Here is an 18,293-nt window from a genome sequence, read left to right as displayed (position 1 = left end):
GAGTCCGGATGGAGAGCAGTCAAAGCTGGAAAATGCCAACATATTATAGAGCGGAGGGAATGAAAGCACAACATACTGTGGATCCAAAAAAAAAAAAAAAAAAAAACCTTCTGTGTGTACAAACAAACACACATACACACAGAAAACCACACAACACCAGCAATCCGATCCGTTTATCGCTTAAAACCTGATGGAATGTGAGATTCCCACAAGTTAGAGCTCAGAGGAATGGCTGGATTTGATAAAGATCCAATCTTACCTTCATCTAATCCCTCCAAATTTGAGCCACTGAGCTCATCTGCTGGCTGGCCCATCAAACTTTGTCTGTCTCTGAGATAGGAGGATGGTGTCAGCCATTAAGGGTATGCTGCAAACTTAAACATGATTTTTGTACTGAAAAGAGTGAGCAGTAAGCAGCAGATGTGTTGAGCCATGCTAGCTAGAGCCACAGGAAAGGCAAAGCCAGTCAGTCAGTTGGTCCACCACTTTGGTCCAGACTGAAATATTTCAACAACTATTGGATGGATTGTGATGCAGTTTCGTACAGATATTCATTGTCCCCCAAAGAAGACTCCTAATGACGTCATCATGAGGTGGACATTTGGAGTTTTAAGTAAAATGTCTCAACATCTATTGGATGGATTGCCATGAAATTAGCATACACATTCATGTCAACCCATCATCAGATCAAATACTTTGGTTTATCATTAAATAACTAATTAATCTGCATAAGCTTCAGCTTCACTTTATATGTGGTGCTAATTAGGAAATATTAGCACTACAATAGCATTGGCAACTAAGGTGGTAACATGGTAAAGATCATACCTGCTTAGCACCAGCATGTTATGTGAGATTTCCTCAAGTTGGAGCTCCGAGGGTGAGGCTTGTTAAAGATCCTATCTTACTTTTGTCTAGTCCCTCCATATTCTGTCAGCTGGCCCATCAAACTTTGTCCATCTCTGAGCTGGGAAGATGGATGATGGTGTCGGCCATTAGGGGCATGCTGCAAACTCAAATAGGGTTTTTGTCCTGAAAGGTTTCACAGATGTACCATAATAGGCATAGTGGGTCCTCCTGAGATCATATGTGTACCTTTTTTGTGTACATAAAAGGTATAAAGTAGAATCTGGCACTTGATGGCACAAATTTTAGCTGAAGGAACACTTAGTACTGTAACAACCTGCTAGAGCAGGGGTTCTCAAAGTGGGGCCAGGGCACCAAAAGCAGCCCCGATGTGACATGAAGTGCCTGCATCATATTTGAATCATTCTATTTCAGTACTTCAACTTTCAATAGCCAAAATCTACACACTACTCAGCTACTGCATCAAGCTGAGCCACTCTAACAAGTGTCTTCCAGATTAGGAATAACAACTTGTAGAACATGACTGGTTTCCTGGCAACTAGTGGCACCTTGCGAGAGTTGCAGCATTTACTTTCTGTCATCACTGCTAGTGCTGTTAACTAAAGTCACCGATTTAGGTGGATGACTCTACGGTTTAATGTGGAAGTGAAATGGAAAAGTCAGCTACCAAGGAAAAAATGCTGCAGGTTGAGGAGAGAAGGAGGTTTCAGGAAAAATTGATCAACTCTAATTCATAAGACCTCAGGGGACAGAAAAAGTGATCTGCCTCATCTGCAAAGATGTGAACACCAGTATGAGACCAATCACAAATCCTAGCTCATGGATTTTCCTGTGTGTCCCTCGGTCATGTGCTGACTAAATTGGCACTCAAGTCATCAAAACTTTGAGAACCCCTGTGATAGAGACATCCAAGTGACAGAGCAGTAAAATACATATTTTTAAGCCATGCTAGCAGCATGATTATGGGTGGCAAAGCAGAGCAGTCAGTCAGTCCACCACTTTGGTCCAGACAGAAACATCCCAACAAATTGTTGGAGGGATTGCCATGAAATTTTGTACAGACATTTATGGTCCCCAAAGGAAGAATACTAATGAGTTTGGTGATCATGAGCTCCACATTTGTGGTTTTGAGTAAAATGTCTCAACAACTCGTGGATAGACTGCCATGAAATCTGCAAACACAATCATGTCTGCCTCAGATTGAATTGGTATAACTATGGTGATTCCTTACATTTCAACAATCAAACGCCATCATCAATACTTTGGCTTATGACCAAATAACTGCAAAAAAAATTGCATCACCCTCGGCAACACTGTTTTGTGTATATTAGCAAACATTAGCTTGCTAATATTTTGCTATTTCACCTACTTTGCACTAGCATGTTAGCATTTAGCTCAAAGCACAGTGTCACAGACATGCTAGCGTGGCTCTTTCCATTGAGAAGTCCAGGTCCATTTTCAGGCAGTGGTGCCTCTGGCTCCGCCTCATTGAACAAATTTGGATGGGAAGTTCCTGATGGATCAGGTGCTTGTGGTCTGTGTACACCATCTCTTTTTGTCTACACCATGGATATGTTAAGACAACTGGAAACTATGTTCCACAATGGTGCCATTTATTCCACTATATTCCCGATTCTAAAAAGGTTTCTCAAGCAAGGAACAAAAATAATTTACTGAACAGATGTTTTCAAGATTTTTAGTTGGCCTAATAGCTCACCTTGTGAAAATAAGCGTGTGTGTAGATCTGAAAAAATTATTTATGATTTTGCAGTTTATTTTGTAATGACTGTGGGAAAAGTGTGTTACATGAGCTGCAATTCAGACTGTGGCCACCATGCCAACATTGCTTCACAGACTAGCACTATTCCAACAATCATGGTCTACGCCCTCCACAGACTAAAAGTAGGAATCAACAACTGCGACAACTACAGGCTGGACTGCAGAAATCAGACAAAACAAAAAAAAAGAAAACCTGTACCAGCACATTAAGGGTTTGAACTGCAGTGGTGTGTGACCAGGTGACCACGCTGCTCTACTTTTGGCTGTGCGTGTAAATAAAAGTGAAATAAGTCAGATCCTAAGCTCTCACTATTTCAGTCCTCCAACATTGCTATGCATGTTTGCATTACCCAGAAGAGCTCCGTAAAAGCCAAACAGGGACAGAAATAAAGACAAAGAGAGAGATGGCATACAAAATGAGAGAACTGGTACCATTAAAGGCATTAAAGGATTGGGTGAGTGGGATTAAAATGAGATACTGTGCACAGGTTAGGAAATGGCTTTAAAATCCATTTAAGTCCTTGTAGACCACTGTGGCCGTTGACTGATATCTGAAATCTTATAAGTGTACAACAAACCACTGATAGAGAATGACACTCTACAACAAAAAAACTTTACAGCAAAATTGTGTAGAGCTGCAACTAATTGGAATATTAATTAGCCACTATTTTGATAATTAATTAATTGTTTTGAGTAATTTTTTATAGAAAATATGTCCAAATTCTCTTATTTCTCTGACTTCTTAAATGAGAACATTATCTGGTTTCTTTAGTCCTCCTTGGGGCTTTTCACATAACCCTGGGATAACTTTCCCCCTTTCACGCAAACATTTTGTTGACCCAAGGCTAACCTAAGCCTAGAGCTATATGATTCACACTGATTGATTTGATTTTCAGGGGATAATCCCACAAACTCTGCTCCGGAGCAGAGCCAACGAGCTCTCGGCTAAAGCTGGGGTTAACCAATGTGATCTGATTGTGCTATTGTGCAGGCTCTCTTAGCCTGGGGCTAATAGCTTCCTTAGCCTGGGGCTAAATGCAGTGTGAAAAGCCCTTTGACAGTAAACTGAACGTCTTTGGGCTGTGGAAAAAAAAAATTGAGGATGTCACGTTGGGCATTTTATGGACCAGACAACTTATTGAAATATCAAGAATTTTTTTGTGAGATTAATCAATAATGAATAGAATTGCTAGTTGCAGCCCTAAAATTGTTTATTTCTCTTAACCTCAGTACGTCGTTACTTCTTTACTCTCAGTTGGACAGCAAACATTCACCTAATAACATGCTGCACAATATCATTTTTTTATCATTAGCATTATAATCAGACATCTAGTTGATTTCTCGCCTCGAGCACTGCACTGTTTAATGAGCTATGAATGACACATATTGTGCTAAAGGTAGCTGTCTATCATCATTTTCCTTCAGGGGGGTACACAGGAACACAATGTCTTGCTAATGGGAATAAGACACGCTGAAAAGAGGCAATATTAAAAATGGCTATCTCCGGGGCAAGGTGGTCGATCCAATATTGTTAACAAAACAGGTCACATGAAGACTCGCTGCTATCTGCCATCTGGCAAATGATTCTGTGAATGAAGGATCACCTCCAGTGTCAATTAACTCATATATGATTGCTTTCTGAATAGATTTAGCTCGTTCAACAGCGAGCTGTGGCCAAATAATGACACCGTGTATTGTTCCACAATACACAAATTTACATACAATATCCATTTACTGTAAGCACATTTTGTGTAAATAAAGCTAAAGCAGCACCATGAACGGCACATTTCCCCGCATTTTCTATTGTTGTTCAGCACTGAAGGGACAAAACTTTCCCTCAAGTGCCAGATCTTTTCACACCTCAGCCTTATCTGGCCAAAATCCCTTGAAATATGTTTTGTTTGGTCTTCTTCATATCACTCTTCTTCGCCCTTTGCCCGCTCCAGTCTCCACCCCTCCTTGCCTGTGCCGTTCTTCACTATCTCTCCTATTCTAACTTCAGATTCGCCGTGGCTGACTTGTGGAGGGTGATAGTTTGAGAGAAGCTGCCGTGCCTCAGTGGAGCACAACTCTCCCTCTATCCCTCCGTCCTTTCATCCCTCCGCCGCTCCATCCTCCCCCTTCCCCTCCTCCCACTTGACTGAACTCAGATAGTGGGGTCTGCAGGTTATGGGCAGTGCTGAGAAAGAGCCTGGAGAGACTGGGGACTGAGCAGCCACAGGAGGAATGGTGCCAGGGCCAGGAGGCTAATAGCCTCTCAGTCAGCAACCGGTAAAGATGTCTGTCTGCTTCTCACAAAACCAATGGCGAAGCAACATCCAAGGCTACTGACAATTTGCTCACAGTGCCGTAGCTGTTTTATAAAACTGACAGAAATGTGAGCAACACTCTCTCAGAAAGAGAGTGTGACAGACAGCCAAACATAGTTATCATCAAAATCATTCAGACATCATATCTGTTAAATTGCCCGCTTCATCTACCCATTAAAGTGATACCTTTTTGGTGTTCAAACATAAAATGCTCAGCGATAACTTTATTCAAACAACTGTGAAGGATAGTACGTCAGTGTTCAATGTTCATGTCATATTTGAACGGAGAGGTGCTCCTGGAGATAAGGAATTGAAAAATAATGATAGTGATGAAGAGTTTTCCAACAAGCTTCGTCAGTGATGGATTTTGTTCTAGTCTAAGCATCCCCGTAGACAAAGGCAAACTGGTGCACAGGTCTATACTGCAGATTCATTCTTAAGTGCTCCTTGCAAGTTATTATGCTTCTTTTCATTATTTACTAAGTAAAATAAACTGCTGCTGCTTATTTTGTGCAATCTGACAGCAGTTGAATCGTTTGTTACTCTTACTTGGTTTCTATTTGCTCACATTCTGAATGTTAAGTGTTTTTTCCAGAATATTCACATTGCAAGAAGTTGGTAAGAAAGTTTAGTGCAACTTGAGGGCCATCCACACCAAGAACTATGTATTGTTTATGTAACTATGTATAGTTTTAGAAATCGCTCTCAAGTGGATGGTAGAGTCCGGACTTCAACTTCAGAGTTGTGGACTCCTTCACTTGACAACTTTAAAACTATACATTTATAGTTATTGTTGGTACATGGTGTGGACAGTCCTTTATGGTTTGATGACTATTGGGGTGTTTAAGTGATGAAACAGGTTTAATTTTCTTCAGGTAGGATACTCAAAAAAATGTATTACAGAGAGAATTTAGGATGGTGGAACTGCTCAGAAATGCCATCAAAATGATTTATCCTGTATGGACATCAGAGATACTGCCGGAGATAATATTAATTGCAAAAGTCCATGTTTTGTTGTCTTTGTCCGTAGTTATCTTGACTTGGTTAGATTTTGTTGATTTGGTAGAAGTGGTAAATGGTTTCTTTTACTGTCTGTTTTCATGATTGGGAGTCTCCACAGGGTGTTTCATTTTGAAAATCAAATGGATTCTGTAGGGCGTTCCAGTGTCTGACTTCCTGCACAGTGTAGGGTTGGACGAATATATTGGCTAGTGGTAATTTGTGTGTCCATCGTGTGTTGTTTTTTGTGTGATTTATTTTAGGCTATTTTTGTCATTTTATGAAATTATGTTCTGCGTCTGAGGAACAAATGAGAGCCGCTGCTCAGGGACCGACTTTAATTCAGTGTCACAGTACACACCCACTGAACAAATGTAAGGAAAAAAAGAATATGGTGCTTACGGTGTTGTCCCTTGATGCTGATGTTATGTGCACCTCTCCACCTCCTCATCACCACCCAGTCTTCGCAGATTCAACATCCTCATCATCCTCATCATCCTCATCATCCTCATCATCCTCATCATCCTCCAAGTCTCAGCAGAGTCCTCAACCACCACCACCAGTGTCTGGACTTCATGGGGGTTTATTTCTGCAGCCCTGATCACAGACGCCCCTCAACTTAAATTAAGTCCACGTGCCAAATATTTCACAAATCATCTGTCATAATAAACCTTATCTTTATTTTATTCACTTCTCTTTCCTGATTGAACTTACATGAACTTAATTAATAATAGACTTTTTCATAACCAGTTAAAAACTCCCTGCAGTAGCTTTAAAGGAGTATAGAGAAATGCTGAAGAAGAAGAAACCAGGTGTGACCTGGTAAATTTGGTGGCTTGATTTTTGTAAAAAGGTAACTCATGGGCTTATTCAAACATGAGGACGGCATGTGAAATTACCAACGCGTTTACACAATGAGGCACATGTCTGAAAAGGGGCCATCCGAGGGAACAGGAGACAGCATGGACACAGAAAAGCAAAGAGAGCAATTTTCCTGCCGCCGTTCTACTTTTCAGTTAAAGTGGCAATAAAGCCTTTAAATGTTTTCTATTCTCTGCTTCTCTTTGCTATCTCTGGGGCCTGCATCAGATATCCTGACATACCAACAGTGGGTGAGAGGCTGGCCCCAGCGGCATTCTAAACTCAGCTCTATTCAGCCACCTGATTGATGGCTGCAAACACACCGCGGCTCTGATAGCACCACTCCAATTAAGCCCACCACTGTAATCATGAATGAGGAAACAAGAGACAGGTGGCAAAGTGAGAGAAGAACGTAAAAAAAAAAAAAAAGATCAGAAATTCATGACGAATACTTTTTCTTTCAAGTGAACTGTCTTACAGGGGCACCGCTCTCATGCTCAAGAGCCCTTCAGATGGCGACACGACGGCTAAAAGACAGCACCATTACCCAAACGATGAAAGAGATAGAGGGACTCATACAAAGTGTGCAATACATTTTTCTGACTATTATAGAGCAGAAAAAGAGAAGGCTGAGAGAGAGAGAAAAGTGATGGAAAAGGAGAAATGAGGAGAAAGTAAAGGAGGGCGCAAGAAAAAGGAGGAACTTGGAGAGGAGAAGGAGAACAAATGAGAGGAGGGGAGATAAGATGGGTAGAGAGAATAATACAGGCAGGCAGGGCATAAGGAGAGGGTATAAAAAGCAAATGGATCGACCAGATTTGCAAGGAATTGAACAAGAAATGAGCAATGACACTAGTTGTTTTTTACTTCCTTTGTCTCTCTTCAGAGTTATTTGAGCAAATCAGAAGCTCCATCCAGACAACTCCTCATTCTCTCTGTGAAGGAGGGGGTAGTGGTACCTGAGCCAAAGGTCTTATTGTCAACCATTACTTTCCTACACATACTCCCTTATGAAACATCTTGTTTCCTTGATGGATATTGCTGCGCCGGGTGCGATAGAGGTGGAGAGTTTATCTATTTCTTTTACTAGGCCGACCCTTTACACACATTCCAAGAACCAGCTCGGTGGACCTCATAACATAATGCACAACTGACTCCATAAATTCCCCAAAACAGACTCCATATCTAGATTCAGAGCGTTCCACTCTCTGCCCTCATGCCATGCTCTTATCAGACCCCACGGTCTTATGCTGAGAGCCAGTATCATCCATCTAAATCAAGAGCGGGCTGGCGGCTCGTACAGTGTGTGCCTGTGGGTGGAGGTTACGTGATTCCAATGCCATATTCCTGCAATGCATCTGTGGTGTGGTTGACATAAAACGCTGGCACGTCTTCTGGAACAGCAGACACACAAACATACAATCTGGAGTGTTTTTGCTGTGTTCCAGCAGATTGGAGTGAAAAACATGCTCTCAAGGCCAAAGTAAAGCTGATAGCTGAGAGGTCTAGATTGTCTGCTGCATCTTCTCCTGATCATACATATTGTTGACGTCAACTACAGTATTTATATCCTACCATATCTTTCTCTAATATTCTGTAACAGTGCAGGAGAAAAATCACGCGTCCAAAATGATTTTCTAAACCAATCATTTCTCTTAGACTTGAGAAGGACGTTTAAATCCTGACTTAAACTTATAAACCTGTGTGTATACATTTTTATACATGTATCCCATCAAAAATTTTAGAGAAAGTTGTGGCCAATCAGCTCACTGCTGCATTGGTGAGGCACAATATTTATTTATTTAAGTTCCAGTCAGGGTTTTGCAAACAGCACTCCTCAACATTTCTCTCTTGAGGGTTTCAAATGATATTCTAATGTCCTCTGATGCAGGTGAGTGTTCTGTGTTAGTACGTCTGGACCTCTGCTCTGTGTTGGACACAGTAGACCATCATTTCCTGATTAGGAGATTACATGACAGGGTGGGCATATCAGGTGTAGCATTAGACTGGTTGTCTTCTTATCTCCCTGATAGGAATTTTTCCATCTCTATCTGAGACTTTGTGTCCGACTCCTCTCTGCTGTCTTGTGATGTACCGCAGGGCTCGGTCCTGGGGCCCCTGCTTTTCTCCTAAACTAAATAAATAAATAATTGACAGATTTTGTATCTCGTACCACTTATTTGCAGATGACAATCAGCTCCTCTTTTCATTTAAATCCGATGAGGTTTTTAGGTTATCTAGGATCCGTGATTGTCTGAATGCCATTAGGGACTGGACAGCAGAAAATTACTTGCAACTCAATGCTCAGCTCAATTTAGGGGTCATATTCCATCAATCCACATGATCTGATACACACGTTAAACACTTGACCAGATCTTGTTTTGTCCACTTAAGAAATATTAATAAACTAAGATCTGTAGTCTCAAAAACTTAACCAGAAATGCTTATTCATGCCTTCATCTCATCTCGCATCAATTATTGTAATGCACTTCTCTCCTCACTTAGCATGTCTGGCCTTGATCGCCTACAGGCAATCCAAAATACTGCTGCAAGATAACTTACTTAGTCAAATAGACAGTCCCATATTACCCCCATACTCAAGTCTCTTCATTGGCTCCCTGTTTCTTTTAGGATACACTTTAAAATTCTCACTCTAACGTACAGAACATTTCACAACCAAGCACCTGCTTATATCGCTGAACTTCTCCACCCTTATTCTTCTGCTCGCCCTCTTAGGTCCAATAACCTAAATTTGCTATCAGTATTTGCCTTAAGACCCATGGTGACCGAGCCTTTGAGGCCGTAGCACCTAAACTATGGAACTCTTTGCCTCCACTCTTACGTTCAGCAGACAGGCGTTTTGTGTGACCTGTATCTACGAGGTCCTCACTTATGTTTTTAGTGTGCTGTCACATTGTACACTGTGTCTTTCTCCTTGTGTTCTCTCTTTTCTCCTCCTCTTTTGTATTTGTTTTTAAAGGTTGTGTAAAGCACTTTGTGACTCATGTCTGTGAAAAGCACTATATAAATACATTTTCTAAATTTTAAATCTTCTTCTTCATTTGCACACACAAAGAAAGTTACCTTGAGGGCACTTGGTTTTCAGTAGTTTTTTTTTTTTTTTTTTTTACTAAAAATGTAAATCTTTAAAATTTGTAAAATTTTACAGTCTGTATCCATAAACTATACCATTTTAATTTATTTTTCTTTATTATGCTATAAAAGGAGAAGTAGAGTCCACTCACTAGATAATGCTTCATGAACATGAACATTTAACATCATACAACGTTTCGGGTATAAACCCATCTTGAACTTTATTAATAAATATTCATTGGGGCATTATGTAACGTGTTGACCCTTTTCCTTTTTTGACATGTACTTCTGTCCAGAAACTAGTATTTATTGCATTTGGGTGTGAATATTATGTAAATCCTTATATCTTAATAAAGACTGTGTGAACATCTGAAAAGAATGTGACAATGTGAAGGGAGTTGGAATAACGAACTTGTGGAAATTTATCACCTGAACCTGCAGCTCCCCTCAACATTACAGAGATTTTGAGAGCATTATGTAGCTGTCCAGTTCGCAATTGAGCTGTTTGAGTTCACTGTCCTTTTTGGCAGCTGTTTTTTTTTTTTGTTTTTTGTTTTTTTTTTAAGAAAAAGCAGAGCAGAGCAGCAGAGCATTTAACAGCTGAAGAGCCAGATATTTGCCTCAAGAGATGGTGGAGACTAAAAACACCTAAAAGAGAGTAAATATTGGACTTGCGTTCATCAGGTGCAAAAAAAAAGCAACTGTTTGCTAACAAGTTTGCTATACCAATTTCAAACAGTGATAATATGTCAGTGTTCATAACGTGTTTCCTCTGCCCCCAAGTGCCAAAAAAATAATTTATTGCAGGTTAAATAAAGTTATTTGAAAAAGAAAATGACAGTGAACAGTAAAATTAATACCCTAACTGTCAGCTGTAAACATCGATCAGGGTTTGCAGACTGACCCTATATCTTAGCTGATAGAACAGTCTGAAAACAAAGTAAGTTGTAATAAAGTTTTACTTTAAGAGAGTACATCTTTTATCAAAGGCCCAGAAGAGACTCAAGATTAATCGTCTGTCCACAGACCTAAACAGTTGCTGAACTAGTGATAAATGCATCAATAAATTTGTCCCAACATGACAAATTCAGGCTGGTGTAAATTGTCAACCAAGCGTTCATGAAGCCAAAGCAGAAATGCATAAAACAAGAGGACGAAGCAGGGCTGTAATACAGATAGCAAGCTTCAGTGGAGGGTTGGACTCAGGGGATCTCTTCACCCTGCTCAGAGACACACTGCCAGAATTAAATCTCACTGCATCGCACACAGAGACACTAACTGCCACACAAAACCCACTTAGATAGGCAGTCAAACAGACAAACACAAACAATTACTTGTCATTACAGGCACATGCACTTACAGCATGTATAGATGGGCACAGACTCCTGAATGCCCACAGTGAAATCTTCTTAGCCCGTTCCCCGACCTCCTCCAGGTGACTGAGGTAGCGCTTCAACAAGCCGCTATAAAACGCTCATCAATCACAGAGGCTAATCTCAGGTTCTCGCTGACACTTTCATTGTGCAGGCCTTTTCTATACGGCTGCCTCCACATAATGCCCCTGCTCTGCCCGCTTTGACAGGCCAGCAGCCCTGCAGCTCCCTGCCATGAGAGCCATTCTCAAGCGGCACGCCTTTGAAGTGAAGCACTGGCGGAGCTCGGGCTAATCTGGACATCTGGAGGCCTGGTGGGTGAAGCAGGACAGAAGCAAAGACTGAGCATATAAGTGACCTCAGCTCGGCCTTGTGAGGAATGAAAATAGCCATTTCACGAGAAAATCCAATAGGAAGAGGCTCCAGTTTTCAAACTTAAAACTGCAATAACACAGAAAGTCCAGCATAAAAGGACCAAATGGCACAGAGCTCTTTATGTCCATCTTCAGTTCCATTAGCCAGAGTTCAGAGCTACAACATGGGTGAGCTGGCCCTCGAGCACAGAGGGAGACTTGGAGGGGAACAATACTGCCGTGCAAAAGGAGGAAAAAACAAGACTTGAGGAAATGTCTGCAATACGGTTTGGAGGGGGTAGAGTATTTCTAATCACAAGAAAACCTTCTGGCCACCTCTTCAATTTTTGTGGTTCTGCCCTCGATCCCCACCAGTGATTTTTTTGGTCCTCCAATCTTAGTCACCGCTCTGGGCAGAGGCAACACAAACAACCCTATTCAAAAATAAACACAGCAATTTTGTGCGTGTTTACCTTTCATTCTGCCATATCTATCTGTGATTCTGTGCCCCAAACTGTTCTGTTCCATTTCACGCCGCGAGGAGGACCTTGTTTCTTGGCCCACTGTACAGATGAACGGGCTAGATAGTGAGTGCCATTATTCTACACAATCATTTCTATCTTGTCCCCTTTTGCTTTCTGTTGTTCTTTTATAGCTGCATGCTGACCTTTCCGAATACCAAACCGTGTGGTTTTATTGCAGCTGGCATAGGGATATGTTTATGAAAACACTTTATTTTGTTGCTGGAACGTGACATGTATATGTTCACGCACATAGAAAACCTGTGTAGACTGTTACATCCAAAGATATTAAACTCTCTCAGGCAAGTATATACGGGGAACTGTCTGCCTAAAGATACATGATAGCAATAATTTGCTGCATTGAACCTCATTCGAAACACATAAAGCAGGCACAAACCGTTTCATTGCCTATGTTAAGAGGCGATGAGAGAGATTTTAAACCACAACAGCCGTACAGGTTTATGGTAGATCCCATTCTCACTTATTCTCACAATTTTATGTGTCACCCTGTGATGTTAAATGCATTATGTGGCTTATTTTGAAATTAACTCCATAACTTCTGCTTCCACATCAGTTACTTATCTTCCGGAGCACCTTGTAGCAACCCACACAAAAGGTTTTCTGCCTTAAGCCTGGAGCATGGCCAGAGAACAAATTGACCCTCTGATGGGTTCATTATATATCATTTTTCAATCAATATACTGTTAATAGAGAATGCCTTCCTTGCTGTATGTTTGTTGAGCACTGGTCTGTTTGGTCTAGAAGGAAACTATAGCCCAGACACCAAAATCTGACATTTACTATTGATTTTTTTTTCAGACTGTTGAAAAGTTTAAGATTTTAAAAACAACCTTTTTTCTTTTTCCTTTTTCCTCAACATCAAAATGGTAGTTTAGATTATTTGAAGTGGGGTTATATGAGGTACTTCTTGGTCGTCAGTGTATTACCTGCTGTAGATGGAGGCTGGCTCGCTCCCAGTTTGGAGAAACAGTCTGAGTATCTGTACAGGAAGCTAAGCAATGTCCTGCTGTGGACAGGTTCAGCAGCAAAACACCACTTAAAAAGGCACATCTAAAAAAATCAATCAGTTTAAGTGTATACTATATTTAGAATATTTTTTTTTTACTGCTTTACCTTGTCACCTGACTTTTTGATGGGAAACCGCTGCTATGTAGACAAAATATCACTCTTCCCGAACTTACTAGACTTCACTTGCTGGTCCAAACTTGTCTTAATCTTTTAATTTGTTTGTGTTAATACAAACTTACCATTTAAAACATCAAATTCACATATTAACACAAACAAAATAACCGATCGCAGTAATGGCAGACCAGTGCTCTGTGAGGTAAAATGTTGTTTTTGCCAAAGAAGTCTGGCTGGTTTGGAGAGTGATATTTGTCTTATTTAACGACCATTCCCTGTCAAAAAAGGCTGTCTGACGGCGAGGTAAAGTGGTGAAAATATTCTAAATATAGTGTACACTTAAACTGATATTGACTTTTTTTTACTTTGTTTTTGGTTGCTAGAGCATGTTGACCCCGTCCACAGCAGTACATTGCTTAGCTTCCACGCTGGTACTCGTGCTGCCTCTCCAAACTGGGGAAGTAGCACCATCTACGCTGGGAAATACACTGGTTAACCATATGTTCCTCATAAGCCTTCATTTTTATCAGTTATGATAACAATTTATTTACCAAAGTAACTGCTGAGATCTAGGAACACAGCAACACAGCCAACAGTTTATCTAAACCACTTAATTTGGAGGTAATCTTGAATGTGAGTAACAATCTCTCATTGTAAGGAAATTGTGTCTGCACGACAAGTCAGGGTTGAAGTAGAAAGTATGTCTATAAACTGTGAATGATGTTTACAAGTGAAAGTTTGAGTATTAATTTTACGGTTTGCATGTGTCTTCTCCAAAGAAGCCTGTCTGACCTTGGGTTTATTCACAACCTGTCTGATCGTGTTTCTTATCCCGTCTGACTTCTTTTCAGTGATTTTGCTAATGATCTCAGAAGGTGAGAATCGCACACAAAATGAAAATAAAACACAGTATCTTTAAAAATCTCTGCCATGGAGAGGCCAGGTTTCTCCTCCATGTGTACACTTCATCAGATTTCTAGCAAGGTTTTTACACTGCTGTGGCAGCAGCGCAACAAAAGTAAAGTCAACATCATTACTTAAAGCAGTGCGTCCTAGTATTCAAATAATTAAATCCAACATCTTTGAAAAACCGAAACTGACACTAAAATAAAGAATAGCAGGTTTCAGTCTAAATAAGTCTGTATCAACAGCTGAACAGATGACTATTTTTTTAATTCATACACACTTGGCCTGTAAATAAGAGCCCGTTCTCTCACGTTGCTCTCAGTCCAAATGTTCTTTGTAAAAAAACAGATAATAAATATGAAATCTTAAAATAAGCTACCCATGGTTCAACAGTGTAGAAAATAAGAAGAGAAATTAGATTACTGACATGATGTATGTCAGCAAAGGTGTTACAATGACCATAACCAGCATTCTAGGTGACATTTTTACAGATTATATTTTTATAGTTTAAATGCACAGTCCTGCTTTTAACATGTACATATCATTGTGCACTGTCACTATCAATATACAGCAAATCCTGCACACGATGTACTGTATATAGACATGCATATACTGTGCATAATCATCCACTTCGAGTAATCAGTTACTCAGGTGTTATACATTATACAGGTATCTATTTAGGGCACTGACCTTTCTTATTATTAATTAATTAATCAACTCCATAAGATGTATTATCCAACAGAGTTGACGTCTTACAGAGTTGAGTAAATGCTAATTTTTTAAATTTCATTTCAAAGGGCCAAAGAGTTGCCTTGTTATGGCAGAGACACATATGATAGCAATACTATTTAATAAACTTGTCAAAAAAGTAGAAAGTTTGCCCATGCATGAGCAGTATATCTGCTTTTTTTTAAACCAGGAAGTAAGACAGGGGTCCTTAGGGCATAGCTAACCTCTTTTATGCCTGATAAAATCCTGTTGTTGTAAAACTCTGACAGAGAGTCAGATTGTGTCTATTCAATTCCTGTCTAAGTACATTGAGAGCGACAAAAAAAAAAAGATTCTGATTCTTCCAGTAACCAGATTTTTTGCGTCCATGTAATCATATAGTGGCGGTAGTTATAGATGATGTCTGACCTTGAATGGAAACCTTTGGATGTTCTTTCTTCGTGCACTCTGGTTGGGTCAGCGGGTCAAACAACGACGCGGTCGGGGTTGTCAGGGCAGCAGAGTTCTGCGCGAGAGCAGTCGGGAGGAGGAGGAGCAGGAAGAGGCCGGCCATAGACGAGGGCGTGGAGTCCCGTGAGGACACTGTCATGGTGACGACCTCTCCTCTAACTGCCAAGGTGGGCCTCTGGGATACAGCTGCAGACGAGAAGAGAGAACCTCAGCACCTCAATGCAACATTTTTTACACTTGGCTTCAAAAGAAAAGCAGCTCTCTCTGAGTCACTTCAAAATCATTTCTTCTCTCCAACTTTCAATTCCTGAGGGCTTCCGGCTCTGCATCCAGCATAGAGGAACAGAAGCAGAGCAAGAAAGTAATGCAAAGGTATAAAATTTGGTAAAAAGGACATAACCGTGGGATGAAAGCAAGGATGTTAGATAACTAGAGGGTGGCTGGAAAGACAAGATATAAAGCTGAGTAAACTAAAATGCAGAGAGGGAGAGATAGAGGGTATGAAGGACACAGAGTGGAAAAACTGCAGAGAAAACTCTAATGCTTCAGCAATGAGCCATCTCAAAGAAATACCTAACCTCTAACCTTGAGATAATTATTTAAGATGTGCAATTAAACTTTGGGAGTTAATTTAATGGCTGATTAAAATGAGAAAATTGAATGCAGTTGTGGACTGTTCAATGAGGCAGACGTTTCCTCAAGTCAGTGAAGCAGAAAGGAAATCACTTTAAATTTGTGCCTCTTAGAGCTGTGCTGGAAAAATGTTTGCACAACTATTCACTCTGATTCCTGTACACTAAAAAGAGTTTTTTTTTCTGTATGTGATGCAAATCAACACATGAATAATATCTAGTCTAGTATTATTTAACCAGATTCAGCCAGCAGACACACACACACAGTTTCCAACACAAAAAACACACACACATACAGACACACTCGTACTTCCTGAGTAAATGCAATCTCCTCCAGTCATAACATATGAGTCTACAGTGCTGAGCTGAAACCAGCAGTTCATCATCTCCCGCCCTGCGCTCCTTACGATGTTAGCTTAGCGAGGTGTAATATTATTTAAGTAGATTAAAAACTGAGAGCATCAACTTTCTGCAGCACTTTGGCTGGGTTACATCTCTCTGTAGTGTTTTCCTCACTAATGCTTCAATCAATAACAAATTATTAGCTTGGTTGAGTTGCAAATCAACCATATTGCCCTGCAATCAATTATCCCTCTCACTACAGCTGGTAACTAATTAGGCAAATGCACAGAGTGCCCATGTTTGTCATTACAAACAGTGGAGTCAACAGGCCCCCAACTACTGCCAACAAACATACTGTTGATGGAACAGGTGGAAGTCTTTAATGTACTCTGCACCAGACTTTATTCAGCCAGACAAGATGTGTTTCAAGATTTAGAGCCCATCGTTCGGCCATTTCAGGCCGCCATCATACATATAGGGTTCTTATTGTGTACTTGAATATTCTATGACTTTTAAGACACTCTTGTGTTTGACCCTGACTAAAAAGTCTGGTGTTGATTCTTCTGATCTCACCAAATAGAGGCCTGTTTCAATTTTATAAGGTGTTTAACAAAGCTTCTTTAAAGGACCAGTCAGAAGGATTTCGTGGCATCTAGCAGTACATTTCCAGACTGTAAACACACTGCCTCACCCTCCAACATGTAGGAGAAACAACAGTGGACGTTGTGCAGGGCCCTATTGATTTGTCTGTCCCTGACTGGCTCCACTGAAAATATAAATGGCTCATTCTAAGGTAATGAAAACACAATGATTCTTATTTATTATATGAAAATTAAAACATTTATTTAATATTATTTTCAATTTCAGCCATATTCTTCAAATAACCCTCTGTAAATCTTACACACTGAATCATTAAGATATCATCGACAGACACAAAATTATGTGTTCTGTGTCAAAAAAGTTTCAGCCATACATATACACGACATCTATTTTTCACCAGACTGAAACGTCACAACAACAGGAAAAAAAAGCTTAAATCTCTTCTCCAGGACACACACAGGCCACTTGAGCCAGCAGCTTTTACGCCACAGATGTCTGATTTTCAAAGAGTTGTTTGTTGTTTACAGAGCAAGCATGAATGTTGGAGTGCACCATCAAGTCAAGACTCTCAAAAATCGATGACACCATTGACATCTACATAGTCTCCCTCTCATGTCTCTACCTCTTCCTGAGTTTTGTGTGTGTGTTCTGTCTTTGTTTTCTAGACCCTAAATCCTGTCCCTGGAAATCGTCCAGCTCTGCATATTTTCACACATGTGCATTAAATTGATTAAGAGTTGGTGTCTTCCAGGTTTTAGTTAGCTGAAAACACCTGATCTCATTAAGTTTGGACAGACCAAAAAGAGATTAGGAACCACCCAGTGGTGCAGCACCTGCCCACGATGTTCCTCTCATGTGTATCAGCTGACTGCCTCACTACCTGCCTGCAGTGATGATTTAGCTGTTTGATTCTTTGAAAAATATGAGAGGCCTTTGCTTCTCCTCAGCGATTTGATTGTTGCTATCTTAGTTTTTGATCCATCCCAGGTACCTTTACCTATGAGTGGATGACTGACCTTGTCTCCCATTTGCAGGCTGTAATCCAGCCCAACAACCAAGTAAACTATCTTTTAGCCAGCAGCCATTTGCTGCTTGTCTGCATTTGGTTTCTGTTTCCCGTTACCAAAACCATTGCAAGATCGCATCACAGTGGGATTTCTCAGATCAAACACCACTTCAAAGTCAAGCTCAGTTTTCTCTGTCTTCACAGGTTTTTCTTAATGTTAATAAGTTTAAAAATCACTGACTGTACAGCATAAAAAGAAAGACAAGAAAACATGTGGTGGAGATGATTTCTGTCATCAGTGCTGCTTGACATGAGTCCAGCATTTGACACTGT

At 40.4% G+C, this 18,293-nt stretch overlaps 1 protein-coding gene across 5 annotated transcripts in view; it reads right to left on the bottom strand.

Moving 5' to 3' along the window:
- The window catches only part of sema5ba (sema domain, seven thrombospondin repeats (type 1 and type 1-like), transmembrane domain (TM) and short cytoplasmic domain, (semaphorin) 5Ba), a 233,363-nt gene that overhangs the window by 124,714 nt on the left and 90,356 nt on the right, over positions 1-18,293 (bottom strand). For all 5 annotated transcript variants that reach the window (XM_084724799.1, XM_084724802.1, XM_084724798.1 and 2 more), the window contains one exon: positions 15,339-15,566. In XM_084724799.1, coding sequence (XP_084580925.1) covers positions 15,339-15,519 — 181 coding nt within the window. In that variant the 5' untranslated portion in view covers positions 15,520-15,566. The remainder of the gene's footprint in view (positions 1-15,338; positions 15,567-18,293) is intronic.

The sequence above is a fragment of the Lutjanus erythropterus genome, chromosome 8 (genome assembly GCF_056507025.1).
Source record: "Lutjanus erythropterus isolate fLutEry1 chromosome 8, fLutEry1.hap2, whole genome shotgun sequence".
Lineage (NCBI taxonomy): Eukaryota > Metazoa > Chordata > Actinopteri > Lutjaniformes > Lutjanidae > Lutjanus > Lutjanus erythropterus.
The sequence above is the reverse complement of the archived record's forward strand: the minus strand, read 5'-3'. Positions and strand labels throughout refer to the sequence as shown.